Below are 22,980 nucleotides of genomic sequence, written 5' to 3'. Positions count from 1 at the left end.
CGCAGGTATACAAGTGTCCACCATTTTGTATCCGTTTGAGTTATCGTCTTAGTACAAGGAAGTACTGTTACCAGGTGAGGAAGTCGTCCATTCATACCCCTTTCGAGCCATCTTCACTCGGCAGATTATGCGGGAATCCCTATGCTCCTTTAGGGAATCCCTTCCGCAGGCATTGCAAGATTATGAAACATGCATGTTTAACAAGAGCAGGTATGACTTTGCTGGTGAGTTTTCAAACCGCACCGTCTACATTGAATAGTTTCTGAAATATACGAATCTGAAGATCCATTTCCCACGGTTTCGGTGCCTTAAATCTCCGAAACAACGCGTTTCCGGACCCATGTTTATTAAGCGTTTTTGTTTCTTGGTATGAGAGGATTTAACTCCCGACGTTTGTCGGTGGAATTTTTTGATACACGATGAAGTTTCCTAACCAGTAAATAATGTTTTCGTGTTGTAATCATTATTTCTTCCATTTCTATATTTATTTCGTTATTTTTCCAAATACATTTATTTTTTTGAATTTACCGTATGACTTCAGAACATCGAATGTTCATCTTCACAGAAGCAAAACCTCTAGTAAAATGTATTCTACTTAAAAGCTACATATTTTGAAATGATTATACATCAACCCGTCATGATATACAGTATATTTTTACGTTACCCTTCTGTCAATTTCTGCGAAAAGGAAAGTGAAAAATCTTTTTCTCTACGAACCCCACACTAAAATATCACATATTGTGATCCGTCTGATATGAAGTCAATACAGCTTTACATTTCCTTCTTTTGAAAAAAGAAAAAAGCAAGAATGGAAAAAGAAAAGGAAAAATTCCCTACATTTCGTCCATGGCGTTGATTCAGTATATTAGACGTGTTCTTGTTTAAACTTTTATAAATAAGGTGATAAGGCGACGAGGTAGTCGACACGATACGATCTTACTGTACTCGGCATGTGGTACAACACATACAACAGCGTCATTTGCATTTGTTCTACCCGTGCGGCTAATTCATATTTGACTCATCATTTTTGCCTCTTTCTTTCAAAGTAATTGATACTTAGTAATGTGTGGTTTGCTGATTTTCCAGGTTCCAGTTGCCTGTAAAGCATGTCCGTGTGGACACATGTTCTTTCTTGCACGACGTACAGTAAGTGCAAACAAAACAGGAGTGCAGAACCAAGATGAGAGCGAAGTTAAGAGGCGTAGAACAGAAAGGGTGAAAAGAGAAAAACCTCATTATTATGATGCTTTGGAATACGATACACAGCTTAAGAAAGTACGTATTTATTTTTCCCATTTCTAGAACTGTAAATTCATGGCTGTACGATGTAACAAAGCGTAGCGATGAAACAAAAATTACAGAATAATGTAAATCATAACGACGGTACTTCTTAATACTACTACTACTAATGTAGTTAAAATTTTAAACGATATTTTTCTTTATAGTGTACATTCTTGTAGTATATACTTTTTTTTTTTTAGATAAGAGCTGATTAAAGATATGTTATACAACAGACGACTTTATACAAGTAATTACAAAATTAATGAATTTGGCATTTGTTCGTCAGACTGGAAAGTTTGTAAGTAGTTTTATTTCTTTGGTTTGCAGGTTTTGCATTTCTGTTAGCTTTAAGTTATGTGAATGTAAATAAATGATAGTCCTAATGTTATATGTGGATCAGAATTTGATGCAATTTTTTGTTCTTCATTCCGTTCGTTACCAGAAATATTCATTAATGATACATGTTCTAAAAGTACGTCTGTATTTACATATTTACCAGTAATATATGTGTAACTGTTAGGAATATACAGATGGTGATCAGAAAAATGGAAACACCTGTAGTTGGCAACACGTCAGATGTATGGGTTGTCAGTGGTGTCGTGGCGCCCGCAGCGCCGGACCGCTGGTAGTGGTGTGTTAGGTCGGTCTCCATACTACGTCAGGCGCAGTAGAACAGCAGTATCCAGTGGCTGCAGCAGACGGAGGTAGTGTAAAATGGGAGACCTCTCAGATTTTCAAAGAGGACAAATTGTTGGTGCGCGGTTATGTGGAATGAGTGTGACGGCAGTGGCTACTGTGTTAGGTGTGTCGCGTGGGACAGTGTCGAAGGTGATGACGGCCTACACAACACACGGGAAAACCACATCGGGAAAGCGGAACAGTGGGCGGAAGAAAATGATGAGTGACAGGTCACGCCGGGTATTAAAGCGCATTGTCACGCAGAACCGTCGTGCCACTGCGGAGCAAGTGACGGAGGAACTCACCCTCACCTCCCTCACCCTGTTTCGACAATCACAGTCCGCCGCGAATTACATGACATGAACTTACGGGGTCGTGTTGCACGGGCCAAACCGCTCATCAGGGACCACAACGCTTTCGCACGCCGCAAATGGTGCCGCGACCATGCAACTTGGACCGTTGAGGGCTGGAAACGTGTGATATGGTCGGATGAGTCATCCTTCACCCTATTCCCAACCACGGGCCGTGTTCATGTGTGGAGAACGCCCATAAGAAGCTTATGATCTGCAGTGTCTCCGCCGAACTGTGAAACATGGCGGCGGCTCGGTGAAGCTGTGGGCCACCATATCATGGTTTTCATTGGGTCCTGTGGTCACACTTAGCTAACGAATCACTGCCAACGATTATGTCGCAATTTTAGGAGACCACTTGCATCCTATGGTCCGGATGTTTATCCCGGACAATTACGCCATCTTCCAGAATGATAATGCACCCATTCACACAGCTGGCGTTGTTGCAGCGTGGTTTGAGGAACATCGGGATGAAGTTCAACACCTCCCCTGGCCCGCCCAATCCCCAGATCTCAACATAATTGAACATCTGTTGTCCGTCTTGGAAACACGACTCCGGCGACGATTTCCACCTCCATCCTCTCTCACAGAACTGGCCGATGCCCTGCGCGAGGAATGGTGTAAAATTCCACTTGCTACCATTCACGACCTCTATGCCTCCATTCCACGTCGCATCAGGGCTGTTCTGAAGGCGAAAGGTGGCCCGACTCCATATTAATCTGGTAAGTTGCAATTTCGTTCAGGTGTTTCCATTTTTCTGATCACCATCTGTATGTTATCATTGTTTGGTGTATGTATGTCATCGTTAAAAGAACTCAAACTTCAATAGATACAATTTTCCAGGTTAACAGCTTTTTCTTTAAATTCGTATATTGCGTATACAGTACGTAAATGAACAATCTTTTTCAGCGAACAAAAACTTCCAATTACGAACGTATTATTGGCAACGAACGATGTAGTATTTAGCGACATAAAAATTAGTTCATAACAATTTCGTAGAAAACTAAATATTGGAATTTACTTTCAAGCATGTTATTTTATTCACATCGATGTCGTCTATCGACTGATATATGTCTAATCTTTTCACAATAATAACAAACATTAGAAGAGTTAATAATAATTTTAGGCATATCTCATTAACTAGACTATGTATTTTCATCTTGCTAGTGTCATACTGAAGAGCTTAATAAGAGAATATTTCCGTGTCAGTTTCACTTCACTAATTAGCTTGGTTCTCTACAGCATTAATTTTTAAATTTACGAATAAATTTATTCCTCTCCTTTTCTCGTAAACTTATGCATAGGGTTTTACACTCACTCATATCACTTTATTCAGCTTTATGAGATCTATTGATTGGACCACTTATTGTAGAATTTTTTGCGTGATTATTTTTACTGTTTTTTTCAATGTTCATATGCAACATTGAGGCTACGGTGGAGAGAACCTACTATTTATATAGAAAGTGATGCCGTCTCAAATCCGGCTCAGTTTCAGAATGTCCAAGCCATAGATTCGTCTGTTAGGGAAAAAGCCTTCCCCTCCATAGTGTCTCACCTCCAAAACATACGAATCAAAGGACCAAGGCATAAACATATAACAGTGAAGTACAAATGTATAGAATTATGCTCGATTTTTAATATGGCAAATGTACAGGACCGATTGCAATGAATCCATCAATTTCTTCACTGAAAGCTCAAAATGATTGTAGATAACATATTTTCACGCTTTGGTATATGGTACCAGCTGGTAGCGTTATAGGTAGAACAAAGTGAGCCAAAGTGACTCTAGTTAAAACTGATCACTACATAGTGAACGAATATCACATTCATTTAGACCAATAGTAAAAATTCCACCTCAAAATATTTGAGAAGAAAGGAACAGAATATGACGAACTCAAGGAGAGGGGATGGAGTGAAAACAATTTCCCCGACCGTTTGACACACTGCAACAAAATTTGGTATAACAGTCTTTTTTAGAAATTCAGAATACGAATATCTCAATAAGGTTCACAGTGACCTGGAAAATCAGGGAAACTAAGGAAATTTAAAGTGAATCAGGCAAAGTCATGGAAACGCTTTACGAAAGTTACTGAAATCTTATGTACTTCAGAGAAAAATCAGGGATTTGTTTAAAAAGATTATTTGTAATAACCAGTATTTATAATGAAAACTGAATATGTAACGGTAAGTTGTCTTGTATATTTTGTCTTTTATAGTCATAATTTCATAGTATATTCACACTTCTAGTACAAGTAAATGATTCAGTTCACTTCTAGTTAATTATTGTCAAGAGTTTTGATTAGAGCGGAGACAGACCGGAGACTATTGATAGTTGCTTACAAAGAAATTGTATTAAAAGGCAACTTTTTAGTTTAGTTAAATTTTATTAAGTTGTTGTTTTTTCTGCTTTGTTATTGACTTTAACTATCTTATATATCAAATTCCTTTCTTTCAGGCTTAGTTATGCACTAAAAATAGACCAAACAAGGCCAAATTTAGTGATCCAAACTGAACACTTAATTCGTAGGCTGGTTAAGTAAAGGATCCGACAATTCACCAGCTTATTGCAAAATATGTAACAAACATTTAGCTCATGTAATATGGAGAATTCACACAGAAGTGAAATCCGAATGAAAGCAGGGAACTTGTATTATTATTCAGTCTAAACTCTCTTTATCTTCGCAAATTCTGTCTTACAATTTAAAGCTTACAATATACAAAAAAAAAAAAAAAAAAAAAAAAAAAAAAAAAAAAAAAAAAAAAAAAATTTTCTGTTGGTCTGCGTTGTTGCGAAGCATGGTCGCTCATTTTCAGGGAAAAACGCAGTGAAAGTGTTTGAGATTAAAATCCTGAGGCGAAAATTCGAACCCAAGAAGAACGTCACAGGGGCTAGATGGACATATTTTGATATTAATAGAAGTAGAATGCGTATTGAGTATTTCAAGTCTTTTTTGGGTAGAGTTAGAGAACAGGATCTACTAAATAACTTCGTTGCATGTATTAAACTGTTGCAAGAAAAGAACGTTATTCAAGTCTCAGTGGATGTCAGTTTGAATTTCATGAGAAAGTTATATGAGAAAATCAAAGATGATGCCCCTAACGGAAAATGGAGTTTTTCGACTTCTCAACATCCAGTTAAATGTACCTAGAACCTGCCAAATAGATTTTAGTTTCTCGCGAGATACACATTTCATTTTCAATTATTTCCCCTGCATGGCGTGCTCAATTCAACTCTCTCACTGGAGAAACTGTATCTCCCTTAATGCATTATACAACGAGAAGACTTGAAAACGCCCCTTCAACTGACAGAATTTCTACTATTTTCGATGATCCTATGAATTTATTAACAGTAAGAACTCTCTCAAGACCAAACCATTAAAAATGTTTCAATTTTCATTAAAGATGTCTTTATACAATAGAAATTGGTATTTTTCCAAAATATTTCTTTGGATTGAAACACTGCTGAGAAAATTTCAAAGTTTTGATCCCTTGGTCCATATTTTGTTTCCAGATTTCCAAATTGTATTGCTAAGTAAGCAAAAGCAACATAGTACAGTGTGCTTTGTAATGTACCTTAGTCGATCGTAACGGACATTTTAGAGCTAATGATACAAAAAAAAGTATAAAAATGCATGACTGGATCGCGACACGAACCCGGCATCTTCGGTGCGTCTTCAAATGCATAAACCACTATGCTACTGAATCCACTCCTTGAAAAGTCACATTCCGTGAGTGTTGAAGTCTGTTCATTCACTCAGGAACACATGCTTTGTATCACACCTCTGTTGTGCTTGGAGGATCCAGTATCCACATTCCAAACGCTTCTTACTGTACGTCAGGAAGGAAATATGATTACTTAACGAACAGACTGGGTAGCTTACTGGTTAACGCATCGGCACAGTACGTCAAGGATTCCGGGTACATTTTCTGATTCCTTGAATTTGTAACCGCTTTTCGTAGTCTGTTCCCCGTTGTCCTACCAATGAGTATGTTTCGGAGACTTGGACTTACCTGGGTAGGACGTTGAAGGGCATCTCCAAAAAGGGATTACTAAATTTTTTCCCAATTGCCCGCCGGTCTCAATAATAAGATGAGCATTAGGCGCCGAGAGCTCCGGATGTCTCGTCTGGAAAGCCTCACAACGGCGTCGGGATCTGGCGCACCCATCGCCCAGTTCTTCGGAACTGCGATCAGCCACTGGTCCTCCAGGTTGGGGGTTGTCCCGGGCCGATCACCCGGCATTTAGAACCTGCGATCGAGCGTCGGAAACATATAAGCCTCGGATATGGACTGCTCTCCTTAAAAGACAACCTTGCTATGGACTGGTTTTGCTTTTGGATTTGCTTGGATGACGCTGGACCCGGGGCCGTGGAACGGAGCAGTGAAGCGCATGCGCACCCAGCAGGACAAGAAGAAGTGATGCCCTGAAAGGGAATGCTGGGAGTCGGCGGTGTGGGAATCTCCAATGAAACATTGGTTCCTCCCCTTACACGGTGGGACGTGGGTCCTCTCAAAAGTATGCATCAGTCGGCGGTGCAAGTGGATCTGCCTCCTTGTCATTTTGACTTCGTGTCACAGCTTAGCTTGCTGACAAGGGTCATACAGGTAGGACCTGCTAGCCTCGTTGGCCGCTTCGAACCACGACGGGGAAGCGGAGAGGATTTTGGGCTTTCTTCAACTATGGCTTTGCATCAACCACCCACCCAGGATAGAGAGAGAGAGAGAGGAAAAGCTTGGTCTTGCACCAAGATATATAATCATCAAAGACAAATCAAATGACACAGTTGGAGCCTTAAGTAAATTGTCACCATTTATAGTACATCGTCAGCTACATCATATTGCCACAGGAACGTTTCCTCCTGGACATATTCGCAAATTACGCAATGGGACGTTACTTGTCCAAACGACCTCCGATAAACAGTCAAAATTACTTTTAGCTAGTACACAGTTAGGACCTGTTCCTATTCTGGTTGAGCCTTATCGACAATTAAATACTGGCAAAGGAGTTATCACCTGCTTCGATTTGGAAGAGTTACCAGAGGCGAAATATGTGCCGAACTTACCGATAGCCAGGTGACAGACGTCCATCGAATTACTACGAAGAAAAATGGTACAGTACAGCCCACGAATTCCTATATCATTACTTTCGCCCTACCTGACTTTCCGACGCATTTCAACGTTGCTTACCACCGTTTGAAGGTCCGCCCGTACATACCACTACCCTTACGGTGCTTTAACCTCCAACATTTTGGCCACTCAGACCCTTCTTGTCTTGCCTCTGCCATCTGTGGCAATTGTACTTCCGCAGCTCGTGGTCCGGCCCCATCGAAGTGTGCTAATTGTAAAGGTGGCCACCCCGCTTGGTCACGTGACTGTCCTACTTTTATGGCTGAGAAGATCATCCATAAACTCATGGTAATAGAGAAATCTCCGCAGCTGAGGCTAAACGAAGGCTACAGCCGAAGGTTACCTTCGGCACTAGTTTCTCTTCCTTTCTGAAGACCAGCAGATAACAAGGTACTCAGACAGTAGATTCCGCTACCGAGACGGAAGTTGAGGTTTTCAGTTTGTCAGTCTTTTCCAAGGCGTCACGTTCCTCTTCTTCTTCTGTGAACTCAGGACTATCCCGTACGAAACACAGATCATCTTCCGCTTCGCAACCTAAGCCTCCATTGACAGATCCTTCGCCTTCACGAATCGTTAAGCCAATTTCTGCTTCTCAGCCTCCTCCCGCTTCGGCTGCTGGCTCTACCTCGTCTGCCCGTAATCAATCCATAGCGCAGTTTTTGAAGCCTTCTACCAAACCCCTTACTAAGAAGGAAAGGAAAAAAACAGTTCCAGGATCAAGCTTCCAAGGATACCTCTACCTCCTCCACAGCTTCTTCTACCAAGCCACCGAAGAAATCTTCACGCACCCAGTCTTCTAGCCCACCTGGGGCGAAGAAACAGAAGCATACGTCACGCAGTCCACCTAGTGATGACGAGTCTCTTATGGACGATATGGTGGAGAAGAAGATCGATCATTTTACCCTTGTCGAAGGCCGTGAAAATGGCAAGCGCAGTACCTCGCTTCTTGTTCTCGACGCTTGTTGAACATGTCTCTTCTCGAATGGAATTTAAATGGCTATTCCACACACTACGAGGAATTTAAGCAGTTGTTGACATTGTTTCATCCTATCATATTCTGTCTTCAGGAAACGCATTTTACCTCTACTAGCAACTCAGTTCTCTCCGGTTATACTGTATATCGTCATGATCAGCTTACTGCATCTCGTGCAGCAGGTGGTATAGCAATCGGTGTCAATCGGTGTCTCTGATGCCTACCACTTTGCTCTAATCCATGTGAACAGTGCTTTCCAGCTTATCGCTGTTCGTGTCTTCTTAAGACAACCTATTACTTTTTGTTGTATCTACCTTACGCGTCATGACATCTTTACTGCTGTCGATCTTGAACAGATTGCCCGACAGCTTCCATCCTCATTTCTGTTTGTGGGTTACTTTAACTCCTACCATGCACTGTGGGGCTCTCCTTGCACTGAGCCGCGAGGTCAAGAAATCGCCATTTTCCTTGACAACACACTCATTGCTCCTCAATGATGGCAGTCCCACACATTTTACTACTGCTACTGGTACCTACTCTCATTTGGACCTTTCCATTTGAGTCCTCAACTTGGTGCCCACCTTACTTGGCGCGTGCATGACGATCTCTGTGGCAGTGACCACTTTCCTATTATTGTCAATGGCCTTCCGCCCATCCCTTCTGCTCCATTCACTGCCTATAATCTACGTCAGGCAGACTGGGATCATTTTCCCGCAACTTTTCATTTCACTTTGGAACCTCGTTTTACTGTTGATGGTCATTGTGAGGCCTTTCAGCAGAGTATTCTGGCAGCTGCACACGACCCTATTCCTATCCATGCTGGTTCCCGGTGTAAACGCACCGTTTCCTGATTCGTCTGAGGTGATTCGTGCCGCTATTCTGGCCCGACGTCGAGCACTCCGTACTTTTCATCGTGCTCCTACAGCTGAAAAATTGGCTCAATTTCGTATTCTTCGTGCTCGCGCCCGCTACCTGATTAAGCAAGCTAAGCGTCATAGCTGGCGCACTTACGTTTCCTCTCTTACTACTGGCAGCTCCATGACAACTGTCTGCTCGCAGATTCGTCGTCTCCAGGGTCATGTTTCCTCCGTTACAGTTCCTTCCCTTATTATCGATGGTGTAATGGTTACTGATCAGGACAGAATTATTGCTGACTTAGGTCGGCATTTTGCGGATGTATCCAGTTCTACTCACTACTCAGCTGAATTCCTTGCTTATAAACAACGCACCGAACGTACGCCACTTCAGTTCCGCTCTGCAACTGCTGAAGCTTATAATCTGCCTTTTACTGCTGCTGAACTTGCTGCTGTTTTGGATTCTACGAAGGACACGGCACCTGGCCCTAATGGCATCTGTTATGCTATGCTCCGACACCTTCCTGACGATGGCAAGCAACATCATCTTGATCTGTACAATCGCATCTCCCTTGAAGACTCCTTCCCTGGTGCCTGGCGTGAAGCATACATCTTGAAGTCTGCTAAACGTGCCACGTCCAGTGGAAGCCACCGCCCGATATCCTTGACTAGCTATCTGTGTAAGCTTTTGGAGATGATGATCAATACCCGCTTAGTCTGGTTTCTTGAACACCATGGCCTCATTTCCAATCTTCAATATGGCTTTCGGCGCTTCCGTTCAACTACTGATCATTGGCGCATCTTGAAAGTGCTATTCAGGATGCCTTTCGTTATCAAAAACATCTGATAGCCATCTTCTTTGACCTTGAAAAGGCCTACGACACCGCTTCGCGATACGGCATTTTGCGGCAACTCCATCTCTGGGGCTTACGTGGTCACTTCGCTCTTTTCATCCAGAACTTTCTCCAACAACGTTCTTTTAGAGTCAAGCTTGGAGCTACTCTTTCTGCTCAGTTTCCGTAAGAGAATGGCGTTCCACAGGGTAGTGTGTTGAGTGTCACATTGTTTGCTGTAATATTGAACAGTGTGATGTCGCAGCTGTCCCCTTCTGTTCATGGGTTGCTTTATGTGGATGACTTTACTGTCGCTCACGTGATCTCCGTACAGTTACTCGCCAGTTGCAGTTAGCGCTCAACCGCCGTCACCCATGGTCTACCACTACTGGTTTCAGCTTTTCTCTCACCAAAACATACTGCGACCATTTTTGTCGTCACTGTGCCTAAGATCCTGAGTTGTTCCTTGGCTGTTCTCGATTGTCCTATGTCGATCATGTTCGTTTTCTGGGCTTGCAGTTTGACCGAAGACTTACCTGGGTTGTTCACGTTCGAGACCAAGTACCGCTGTCTCCGCTCCATGAACTTACTACGTTTGGTGTCCCATCTTTCGTGGGGTGCTGACCGTGTGTTGATCTTGCGTCTATATCGTAGCCTCATCCGCTCCGAATTGGATTATGGCTGTCTTGCATATGGTTCTGCTCGACCTTCTGTCTTACGTCATCTGGATATGTCCATCATTTTGGCCTTCGTTTCGCGCTTGGAGCTTTCCAAACCAGCCCTATTCCTAGTCTCTATGTCGAGACTCATGAACCACCTCTTTCCCACCGTCGGTACTGCCTGCTCCTCCGCTATTACATTCATATACCTGACCATTCTTCGGCCTTTGCCCTTGAGGCTGGTTCTCGCTATGACAGATATCAAGCGCGACCTACTGCAACTCGGCCTTTTGGCATTCGATCTATGGATGTTGGGGCTTCTCTTGGACTCGATGTCCCTGCCATCTATCCTTTGGGCCTCCTGCCCATTCCTCCATGGACAGTTCTTCCACCCGTTGTCAGCTTTCATCTAACGCAATTTACGAAGTCTGTCACCAGTAGTCAACAATTTTGTCAGAAGTTTTTCTCTTTTCTGGATGCGTACCGTACCTACGCTGTCTTCTACACGGATGGTTCGAAGTATGACGATTCCGTTGGCTGTGCCTTCGTCACGGATGATCATAGCGCTGGCTGGAAGCTCCATCCTGCTTCTACTGTGTTCACTGCTGAATTGGTTGCTATTCTGGAGACTCTGCATTATATTCGTCGACGACATCTTCGACATGTTCTCCTGTGCTCTGACTCCAGCAGCGCTTTACGTAGTCTCACTGATGTGTCAACTGTGCACCCTATAGTTCAGCAAATTCTACTCTCCTGCCATTCCTTACGTCTTGCAGGTTGCGATATCCAATTTTGTTGGGTGCCTGGCCATGCTGGTATTCCAGGGAACGAGCGTGCAGACCGTGTTGCCAAAGAAGCTGCCCTTGCAGGACCTGAGTATCCGTCACCGCTCCCCAGCCCTGATCTTCGTCCTGTGATCAATCGTCTTCTTCAGCGCTGGCAGACAAACTGGGATGAGCACCTTCAGAATAAATTGCTCTCTGTCAAGCCGCGACTTGGTGCTTGGGCCACGAGGTCTCGTCCTTCCAGACTGAAAGAACGACGACTGGCACGCCAACGTATCGGGCACAGCCATCTGACCCATGGCTAACTACTACGTCGGCAAAATCCGCCTTCCTGCACCCATTGTGGTGCATTCCTGACCATCCGCCACCTTCTTGTGGAATGTGTTCCTCTTGCTCCTGAGCGAGCCTGCCTTGGCTTACCAGAAGATATGTCTACCTTGCTTGGAGACGATGTCCAGATGATCCAGCAAGTTTTCACCTGCAGCTTCTGCACGTCTTGACTGATTTGTCAGTGCATTTCTCACGTTTCTTTTAATTAATTTATTTCTGATTTTATCTACTGTTTTTATGTTTTCATGGTGGTTTTATGCTTGTCATAGCATTTCCTTGCTTTTATCTTCTTTACTGCATTGTCATATTCATTACTAATTTTGGGCTGCCCCACGTGTGTGCACCTATTGCCGAGCTGCCCCGGCAGAGAAGATTAACATGTCGTTGTGTACTAACCCGTTCTTGTGTTTGTGTATCGAGTTTGCACATTTCTTCAATGCTATGACATTTTATTTCATACATAATCAAACACCTTTTATGACTTTGCTTTTAATTTATTATATCTGCGATACTATGCCTTTTTGCTCTTAGGTACTTCATTTTTCGCGTCAGAGAAGGGTGCAAAAGACCTCGATATTGACGCGCCCATACAAACCCTTTCAATCAATCGAAAGCCTCACGGACGATCAGACGGTCATTCAGACCACAACGCACACAAATATTTTTCATACACACAACAAAAACGCACTGGATTAAATGACACTATGCTTTTTTGTTAGAATACTATTAAAATAATGACGAAGAGAAATGATCACAACACTTAACACTGAATATGTATAATTATTTCCTTTGATGAAATCACACTTTACTTTCTCACTATACTTTACCCCTTTTGTCACTTTATATAAATATATTAGGATTGAAGATTAAGATAACGATTTCACTAGATATACTTTTCTCACACCACTAATGCACTTGGGGGATTAACACTGGGAAAAAGTCGCCGGAATAATCCCACGTAGTAATATGATTGCTGCTCCAAAGAGTCCTAAAGAGTCGACACGACTCTTCAGCAAAATTACATAGTCTCCAAAGTGGAATGATAATTTTGCAGGGCGCGTTATAAGTGGTACGCACAAGGTGTGTGAACCTGGGATTTACTGATTGGGCTAGCCGTAAGAAAACGTCTTTCATCGGCTAATTGCTTGTGCCCCTTAGCACAATATCATACTTGATTCCCGACGCGACGTGCGTTTCTGCTGCCTCGAAATATGGAGTAACATTTTTGAACTCAGGGGTTCGAGATACGAGCTGCATTGATCCACTGACCAATGTTGGCAGTTCATTGTTAAAAGCACTCAGGCTAAATCACCTGTATGTACATACAAATAGAACATAAGAGTTGACGTTAATTTTAGTCCACTGGTCACGACGCACGTGACATTGTGGTAACTTGATTGCGAGAATGTTTAAATAACAAACTGGTAAAGCGATGTGGCTGGCGACGATTTGACCTTTGGATACCTGGTCTACTCTGATCTGCTCTAATCTATTACAATATTTCCATAAACGATTAAAGAAAGCACTTAATTCACTTCGAAATAACCGTAAAATATATACTGTGCTAATTAATAAGTCAGGGAGAAACACTGAGAAGTTTCGTTGCTTACTGAAATGTTCTCACCAGAAAACAATGTTTTAAATATATATATACGAATAGCCGATAGAGTCTTGTTTAATCAATTACGTGGGAAAGAACCAATTCCCACCGAAGAAAGAACTTATTTGCATCGCAGAATAAAGTATAAATCGAAAAGATAGTTACTGTCTTTACAAAATACACAGAGCGTCCAAAAAAAAAAAAAAAAAAATGCTTCTATAACTTGCTGGCGGTTCAACAAGAGGACCAACCTGTCAAGTGCATACGCAGACAGGTTGAGAATTCCTGGCCGTTTCATGAGTTGGAATAAAGTTAGGATTCTCACCAAATATTTAAAATCAGTTAGTTGGCAACGCTGCGATATGGTGTTGAGATTTACGTGCATAAACGTTGAATGTTTTTTCACCTGAAACAGGGCTATTTAAAATAGTTAAATAACTTGTTGTTCACTCACTACAACATGATGAAGTTCCTGCATGAGCAATATCCAGTCCAAGTATTCCATAAAGTAATATTTTTTTAAATGTCTGCATTCGGGTTTCCTTATCTTCATATGTTGAAATCCGTGCTATCTTCCTGTGGTAAGCGTCATTAGTTGTTCTGCAGCGTTGAGTTGATGAGGGGAGAAGGGAAGATTTTTTTATACACTGGTGTGAAAAACGAGGCATGGGTTAAACACCTGTATGATAACCTTTTTTTCTGAAAGTGCGCAGAAAATGTTTATAGGGCTATTTAAATTGTTGTTTACCTTCTTCCCTCTTTTAAAAATACTTTTCGTAAAATGTTTTTAAGTGTTCCGTTTCGATCACTTTATATTGTATAATATGAAGTAAATATACACACTCAGTAACTATTCATGAAAATATCAACTTAAAGAATTATCACACATCTCAATAAAAGTTAGTAAACTTCTCTCTAGAATATGCTTTAAAGCAAAATGAATAAAAACATACACACACTATACACTAACAATATCAAACAAAATAAGGTTTTCACTTGTATGCCCTTTTTTTTAGTGCTTTGTGTTGTTTAAAGAAAAGGAACGAAAAATCTTTGGTTTTTCAAGAATAAGAAAAAACAAACTTAAGGGTCAAAACTGAAGTTCATAATGATTCCAACAAACAAGCATAAATCTGCATATCAAGAAAAAAGATTGTGATTTCGCTGACATGTATGAAGAACATTCAGTACGTCATAAGTTCAAAATGACATCTGCTCACCATGTGAAAATCGAGACTAATTCAGTAATGCTCAATACAAGAAACGATTTCTTTCTGAAACAAAATTAATATTTGCTTAGGCTTAGAATAATATTTGTTATTCACTTCCGAAGAATGTAAATATTGTAGGGTTACTAGAACGTTTGGATATTATCTGCAAAAAATTTATTAATAAAACGTTGAAAACTATAGTGTTGATCCAAGTTTTTCGAAGGTGTGAATGAAGAAGTTGACCTATTAGTCTAAACATTCCTAAAAATACAGTCATTATGCCATGAATTGATCAAAACCACATGTGGGAAAAGTGTGTAATAGTACACGTACTTACACACAAAATATGCGATCGTTTCCTAGGATCCAAAACTAGAACCGTGAAAAGGCCTGCAACCATAGGCACCTACAAAAATGTTTCTATACATAACTGAAATGTATAAATCTTATCTTATCTTAATATCTTAATATTCAGTAAAATACATTTATGTTCCCTGGAACATCGGTAATATTCCGTCATTCGGTTTTGCACTAAAGAAAAGGTGTGTAAACACACAAAATACAAATTCTCTCGTAGCATCGTAAGAATGTCTCTGCATGACAAAATACACAAGACCTATTAAAAGAAGAACATGGGACACAAACACGAAAATATAGTCAACGACATTACAACTTTCTGGTCGGCCTGAAACATCAAAACTAAATTCCCTACAAAACAGTTATGTTATTCCAAGACAGTTAAACTTTCTTAGGCATCTTCGCTACAAAATATTTAAAACGGTCGTATTAACACATTAAAATTCAGTCATCGAGTGTATCAAATAATTGATAGAACGTAATTTTCATAAGACGTTACAGCTTCATGCTGTTGGAAAGAAAGGAAATAAGTTTATTTTTCGGGATCTATATCGAATTCTCTGAGATGGCTGAAACCTCACAAATAATTGATCGGCCTTGTCGACTTTTTGAAAAAAAAGTCATCCGTCACTGGTGTTATGGATTGGTGTTATGGACTCAATATCTTTGGCCATGTTGATTTCTGAAGGAAATCCTCCATACCATTTGCTATGGCTGAAACCTAAAGATTTGTATTCAAAATCTTTGGCCATGTTAATTTCTTAAAATCGACCATAGCGCTAGCAATTTTCTAATAACTTTTGAATAGTTTTAGGGCATACTGTAACTAAAATATAATTTCCTCAAAATTAGTATGAAAAACATTACAATATATTACCATACAAATACACATAATATAATTATGGTTCATAAACACTATAATATTCACCGGGATATTACTAGACAATAAAATTAACTGAACTATTTAAAACAAAAATATACATACTTAGTTACGAATTACTGGAAAGTAGAAAAATTATATTAAAGTTTCATATCCTACGCATGAGATCGCATAATAAATTTCAATTACAAATATACAAATGTATATATTATTAACAACTAGAATTTTTCTTATCCTGGGCATCTTGATACTTTTTTAATTCTAAAAAGAAAATCAAACATTAATTTTAAATCACATATAGTAACGCAATTAAGAATTTGGAAAGTAGGGGGGTTCTAAAAACAATTTTAAAACACTTAATAAAAATATATTATAACGCCAAAATATCTTCCCACTAGCTAGGGATACGGAACTGCGTCACTAGCTCAAAATTGCTTTTGGATAAATGCAATTTCCCTACGTATGTAGAATGCGTTAATATTTGCTAAAAATCCTAAATTAAAACATCTGAAATAAAAAATTAATGACATTAAACTAAAAGTAAGTTATTAATAGGTTTTGCAACACTAATATTCAACTCTATGAGGTACGACACTGAGAGAAGAAAAAGAATCAATCAGCTATGTTGTCTGCTGTTGCTCTTCGTAGGCATAAACACAGGTGGTCGAAAATCCAGCGGCTGCTTATCAAAACAAAAGATAAATGTAATAGTTGCTATTCACTGAACGGTTAAAAGCCTGAAAGCAAAAAGAAATATTCCCTTGTCTGTGAGTCATCAAAACAAAAAGCAAAACAAAAATTAAAAGGAATACGTCGCTTTCCTGGAAGAAAAATTTGTATCAACATACAAGGTCTTGGTAACCTTTTTTTTTTTAATTTATTTATTTATTTTTTTTTTTATTTCTATGGTTACTATTCCTATCTTGATAACTACAATTGATTTGCCTATTTCTACAACGGTTACCTCTACGTACAAATCTATTCGTAATGTTGTCACTCACGTTACAATTCCTGTATTGTTTTTCATTTTAGCTCTGATTACGTGACCGTGATTCACGTCTCCTTTTATTCCCCTTACTGTCCTTTCGTGTGTGGTCTTGGTTCTGATTTCCTTTAAATTCTGTGTTATGTACAAATGGGTCTGGATATCTTTGCTTTTTACAATAACTATAACCTTGTTTACGCTTTTTCTCTCTGTGGTTCGTGGTAGTGGGTGTTCTGGTACGCTTACGACTTCTGTGATACAGAGCTTTATCTTCAAAATTTTCACTACTACTACTACTAGTGGTGTCATTCGGTTCTGAATAATCTGAATAAGCAAAATGAGTATCGTGTCTATTTCGAGATTGGTTCAGGACGTCTGTATCGGGATTCAGGTTCCTGCGCTTCATTTTCACTAAGAATATCTGTCTCTAGTTCAGGTTCCGATTCCGACGTTTTGTTTACACTTGGAATATCCGTCACTAATTGAGTTTCAAATTCCTGTGCTCCGTTTCCGGTAGGAACATCTGACTAATTGGGTTTCAGATTACGTTTTTGTTTGTTTTCAGCGCTTTCTGTCCCTTAGTTGTTTTCACGAAACACGTCCCGTAAAGAGTCTATCTTTTCCCCTATTTCGCTCTTTACCTCAGCAAAAGTCTCGCTAAAGTTAGCACGGTTCTCTTTACTTTCTTTCTCTAATCTAGCAATATTCTCTTTAAAGTGAGCAAAATTCTCTCTAAACTCTTAAGACCGAGCACAGTTCTGTTGAAGAAAATCTAATTTCTCATTGAGTAAAGCTAGTTCTGCTTGTGTGTATGGCATCCTGAATAAAATAGAATAAACTATCACTAAAACATATAATTAAAATCTCCTGAAAGAAAAATGATGTATTAAAATATTAATCTAATGAATATTCAGGCATCAACAGACTCATTTCAAGTTGCTAGTTCGGAGTCCAATTTTCTATTAGGATATTACACATCTGTTCGAGCACCAACGGTCTCGACTCGGGTTCCTGATGTTGGGCGTCATTAATTTCTGTAACCACTTTCCATAGTCTGTCCCCCGTTGTCCTGCCAATGAGTATGTTCCGGAGATCTGGACTTACCTGGGTAGGACGTTAAAGGGCATCTCGAAAAAGGGATTACTATTTTTTTTTTACCAATTGCCCGCCGGTCTTGATAATAAGATGAGCAATGTGCGCCGGGAGGTCCGGATGTCTCGTCTCGAAAACCTCAGGGACGATCAGACGGTCACTCAGACCACAACACACACAAATATTATTCATACACACAACAAGAAGACACTGGATTAAATGACACTATGCTTATTTATTAGAATGCTATTTTTAAAAAATGACTAATAGAAACGATCACAACACTTAACACTGAATATGTATAATTATTTCCTTTAATAAAATCACACTTTACTTTCTCACTATACTTTACCCCTTTGTCACTTTATATAAATATATTAGGATTGAAGATTAAGATAACGATTTCACTAGATATACTTTTCTCACATCACTAATGCACTTGGGGGATTAGCACTGGGGAAAAGTCGCCTGGATAATCCCACGTAGTAATATGGTTGTTCCTCCAAAGAGTCCTAAAGAGTCGACACAACTCTTCAGCAAAATTACGTAGTCTCCAAAGTGGAATGATAATGTTGGAGGGCGCGTTATAACTGGTACACACACAGCGTGTGAACCTGGGGTTTACTGATTGGGGCTAGCCGTAAGAAAACGTCCTACACCGGCTAATAGCTTGTGCCCCTTAGCACAATATCATACTTGATTCCCGACGCGACGTGCGTGGCTGCTGCCTCGAAATATGGAGTAACACTCCTCGTACTCAGGGGTTCGAGATACGAGCTGCATTGGTCCACTGACCAATGTTGGCAGTTCATTCTTAAAAGCATTCAGGTTAAAGCACACGTATGTACATGCAAATAGAACATAAGAGTTGACGTTAATTTTAGTCCACTGGTCACGACGCACGTGACATTGTGGTAACTTGATTGCGAGAATGTTTAAATAACAAACTGGTAAAGCGATGTGGCTGGCGACGATTTGACGTTTGGACATCTGGTCTTCTCTGATCTGCTCTAATCTATTGCAATATTTCCATAAACGATTAAAGAAAGCACTTAATTCACTTCGAAATAACTGTAGAATATATACTGTGCATATTAATAAGTCAGGGAGAAACACTGAGAAGTTTCGTTGCTCACTGAAATGTTCTCACCAGAAAGCAATGTTTCAAATATATATACGAATAGCCGACAGAGACTTGTTTGATCAATTACGTGGGAAAGAAGCAAATCCCACCGAAGAAAGAACTAATTTGCGTCGCAGAATAAAGTATAAATCGAAAAACTTGTTACTGTCTCCAAAATATACAGAGACAGTCCACAAAAAATGCTTCTATGACCTGGTGATGGTTATAAATTCATATCCAAAGAAAAATTGCTGAAACCAATAATTATTTTTTGTGTTAATAATCCGTGATTTCCTCCATTTATCAATATAAACATTAAAGCTGTCTACAGAAAACAAGAAAAATACCTTTAAAAAATCAAGGCAGATTCAGAAAGAAGAAGAAAAGCAAAAGACTAAAGAAAGCTATCTTTGTAATAAAGAAGATTGAGGTGTCCCGATTGAAAAAGGAGGGAGAAAAATGTAAATCAGGATGGCGACAAACCTGGAAAACCGGAAAGGTCAGGGAATTTGAGAAGGCCAAGGGAAGTCTAATATCATAGTTTCCTTGAGTCGGTGAACTTCGAAGAATGAAATTTCATAATCATAAACATTTAAAATGAAAATTTAGATATGGTTAAGTTTTTGTTTTTTTAACTGCCAACTTCAAATTTAGAAACTTATTCGTATATTTCACTAATGATGTGTAACAAAGTAGTTCTGTAGTTGTGCGGATTATCTGTTGCTTCCTGTTGTGTAGTAGAATATCATATTGGTGAATCATCCACAAAATGCAATTGGATCAACGATCAAATAGTAAATTCGTTTTCGGTGCACCATAATTCCATCCTTTTTCTTCCATTTTTGTTCCCGCTAATTTCGATTTTATTGGAGTTTCCTGTCGTGCACTAAGTATAGGTAGTTAATCACGCAAATGACGAGATTTTAAAATACAGTTACTCGTATTGTAGCTTCTCTGTTTCCATTGTAATGTATTTTAATTCGTAAAAAAGTGGTTTCGAATGTGCTTAAGCTGCCGATAAAGTTGCGTATCAGCGTATGCGTTCGGTCAGTATGTAGTAGTTAGCCGAAATAATATCATTGGACTCTTGATTCTAAAAAGTGAAATACATCTACAGATACCAAAGTGTACTTTCTGGTTTGTGCTTATAGTGCAATATTTATGAATTGTTATACATTTGTAGGTACATATTTAGTCATAAGTTTATTGTCGTTTTAAAATTATGACATTAAAAATATGCAGCAATTTGCAAATAATATTTATAGTACATGAGATCAAATAAAATTTTAATTTCTGTCTCCCTAATCATTTTGTGCGCCAAGCTTTTGTGTTATTTTCCAATGCCTATATGAAACGTTCAAAGTGTTACAAAACAAGATTCTTTCAGAGCAAATGTGTAGAAGTATTTTGTAATTGGAATACAGCTTCTGAGAGTGCACAGAAGCTTGAATTGGATGATGTGCCATGGGGACACGACTGCTAGCACCCTCTCCAAAAATATGTAACGGAGACTAGATTTCTTTATTTAGCAATTTGCAGTGAAATGAAAGAAAAGAGGACGTTAGAATTTGCAATTCAAATTATTCAATAATTTATACAATAATATTCATTTGTACACAGTACAGCGTGAAAGTAACGAAGTTTCATGATGTGCAATACCTATTTTCATATTCACATCTTTACACCTTTATTGTAGGGAAAAGAAACGTAAATGGGATCTCCATCTTCATACGTGCCTGTTCTGTATCTTATTTTTCGTTAAAATCCTGATCCAAAGGATAGGGCATGTTTCAGATGTTGTAAATGTTTGAAATACTTTACATGTTGATAGTAAATCACAAATTCGGTAGTGTAGTCGATAGAGCGTCCAATTTTGACGCCAAAGTTCCCACGTTCAAACCATGGGTGTTCCTCCACTATTTGCATTCCTTTCGTTCTTACATCACGGACTCAAAAACTACTATCTTGTTTTCGTGACGTTTAAACTAATGGTTTTATGTAAAGTATAAATGTTAGCAACGAGCTTTCGTCAATAACCGTAAAGCACCTTCGGGAAATTATGAATTTGCCATGGTGAACTTCTTTCATCCGAGTAAGTGATGTTCAAAGATAAGATTTTATTTTTCTTGGGAATAGGCTGTTCTCAGTTCGCTTTGTGGCATGGGAATATAGTTTACTTCCGCGATAGTGTTCGTTGCTGGAAAATTGAATTTTCTAAATATCCGAATATGTAAAACTTATAGTTAATACAAAGTAATAAATACTTTATTACATGAAATTCCAAATGAATAAATAGCAACCTGAAAATGAGTATATACGGTTTATTATCGTATATTAAGAGCCCGTTCGTGGTTATTGTACTAGTTCATCATTATTATTCCTTATCTTAGAAACCTAACAATGCTTAAATGCCCAGACTAAACACAAAAATTGTCAGTGTGTCAAAAAGGAAATTAAGTAGCAAATGTAAGCTAATTTGATGCAGTAGATCGAAGCGTCATACGTGGCAAAAGAAAAATATTTTATACAACCGACAGCAAGAGGCTTTTATTTACGATAGAAATCTCCATCCTTCTCCACACACACACTTCGAATGCTTCCAGTCGTTTTAATTCACTTTTACGTAATGTCCACGTTTCCGCTCCATACAGTACAACACTGCACACGAAGCATTTTATGAGTCTTTTTCTCAACTCTCTATTCAAGGTCCCACAAAACAGACTTTTCTTCCTCCTAAAGGCTTCTTTCGCCATTCCTATCCTTGCTTTTATTTCACGTTCGCACTTCATGTCATTACTAAGAATACTTCCCAGATATCGAAAACAATTCACTTGTTCTATTTCCTCCCCTCCCACTTTTACATTTGACACAGACCTCTTCGTTCCAATCACCATGGTTTTTGTCTTTCTAACATTTATTTTCATCCCATATTCTTCAAAGCCCATCCTCAGGTTTTCTAACATTTTATTGATTTCCTTTTCAGATTCTGCAACAAGCGCCATTATCGTCTGTAAATCTTATGTATCTATTGATTGTGTCTCCTACCGAAATGCCGTCATCATCATGTAAACTCTTTTTCACTATCTCTTCTAGATAAACATTAAATAGTGTTGGCGAAAGGAAGCATCCTTCTCGAATTCCCCTTCCAATTGCACTCTCTTCCGTCATTTCCTCCCCTATCCTAACACTTACTTGTTGGTTCATGTATAAGTTTCTTATGAGTCTTCTTATGAGTCTAACTTTCCATTCCAACCCTATCTTCTTTAGAACTCCCAACAACAATTCCCAATTCATGCGATCAAAAGCCTTTTCTAGATCAATAAATATAACATACACCTCTTTCCCTTCTTCTATAAACCTTTCACCGATCGCCCTTAATAATCCAATAGCACCTCTTGTGCCCGTACCTCTTCTGAACCCGAACTGCTCCTCCTCATCTTCATTTGTTCTTCCATATAACCTTCTGTTCAGTATTCGGAGCAAAATTTTAGCTGCATGAGATAGGAGACTAATAGTTCTATAATCTTCACATCTGTTTGGGTTCAGTTCCTTAGTCATCGGTATCATGATCGTCTTCAGGAAGTCTTTTGGCCACTCCCCTGTCTCATGTATTTCATTGCATAATCGGAACAATTCTTTCTTTCCCTTGTCTCGTATATTTTTAATGAATTCGATTGGTATATTATCTATCCCGGTTGCCTTTCCACTCCTTATCTCGGATATCCCTTTCAAACTCATCCCAAAGAGTACTAAATCCTTTATCATCCTCGCCTACTTCATTTTCTGCTTCAACATTTAGGCTACACGGTTTCTCCTTACTCTGATATAAGTCTTCCACGTATTCTTTCCATCTTTCTATGAC

General features: G+C 39.3%; 1 protein-coding gene across 1 annotated transcript in view; it reads left to right on the top strand.

The window, feature by feature from the left end:
- The first annotated feature begins 1,092 nt into the window (after positions 1-1,092).
- Positions 1,093-22,980, top strand: part of LOC145680911 (uncharacterized) — a 387,669-nt gene continuing 365,781 nt past the window's right edge. Inside the window, exon 1 of the mRNA XM_081752072.1 lies at positions 1,093-1,275. Coding sequence (XP_081608198.1) covers positions 1,241-1,275 — 35 coding nt within the window. The 5' untranslated portion in view covers positions 1,093-1,240. The remainder of the gene's footprint in view (positions 1,276-22,980) is intronic.

The sequence above is a fragment of the Thermobia domestica genome, chromosome 3, assembly GCF_964235325.1.
Source record: "Thermobia domestica chromosome 3, izTheDome1.hap1.1, whole genome shotgun sequence".
In the NCBI taxonomy this organism is placed as follows: Eukaryota; Metazoa; Arthropoda; class Insecta; order Zygentoma; family Lepismatidae; genus Thermobia; species Thermobia domestica.
Note: the sequence above shows the minus strand (reverse complement) of the source record. Positions and strands in the feature narration are given on the sequence as shown.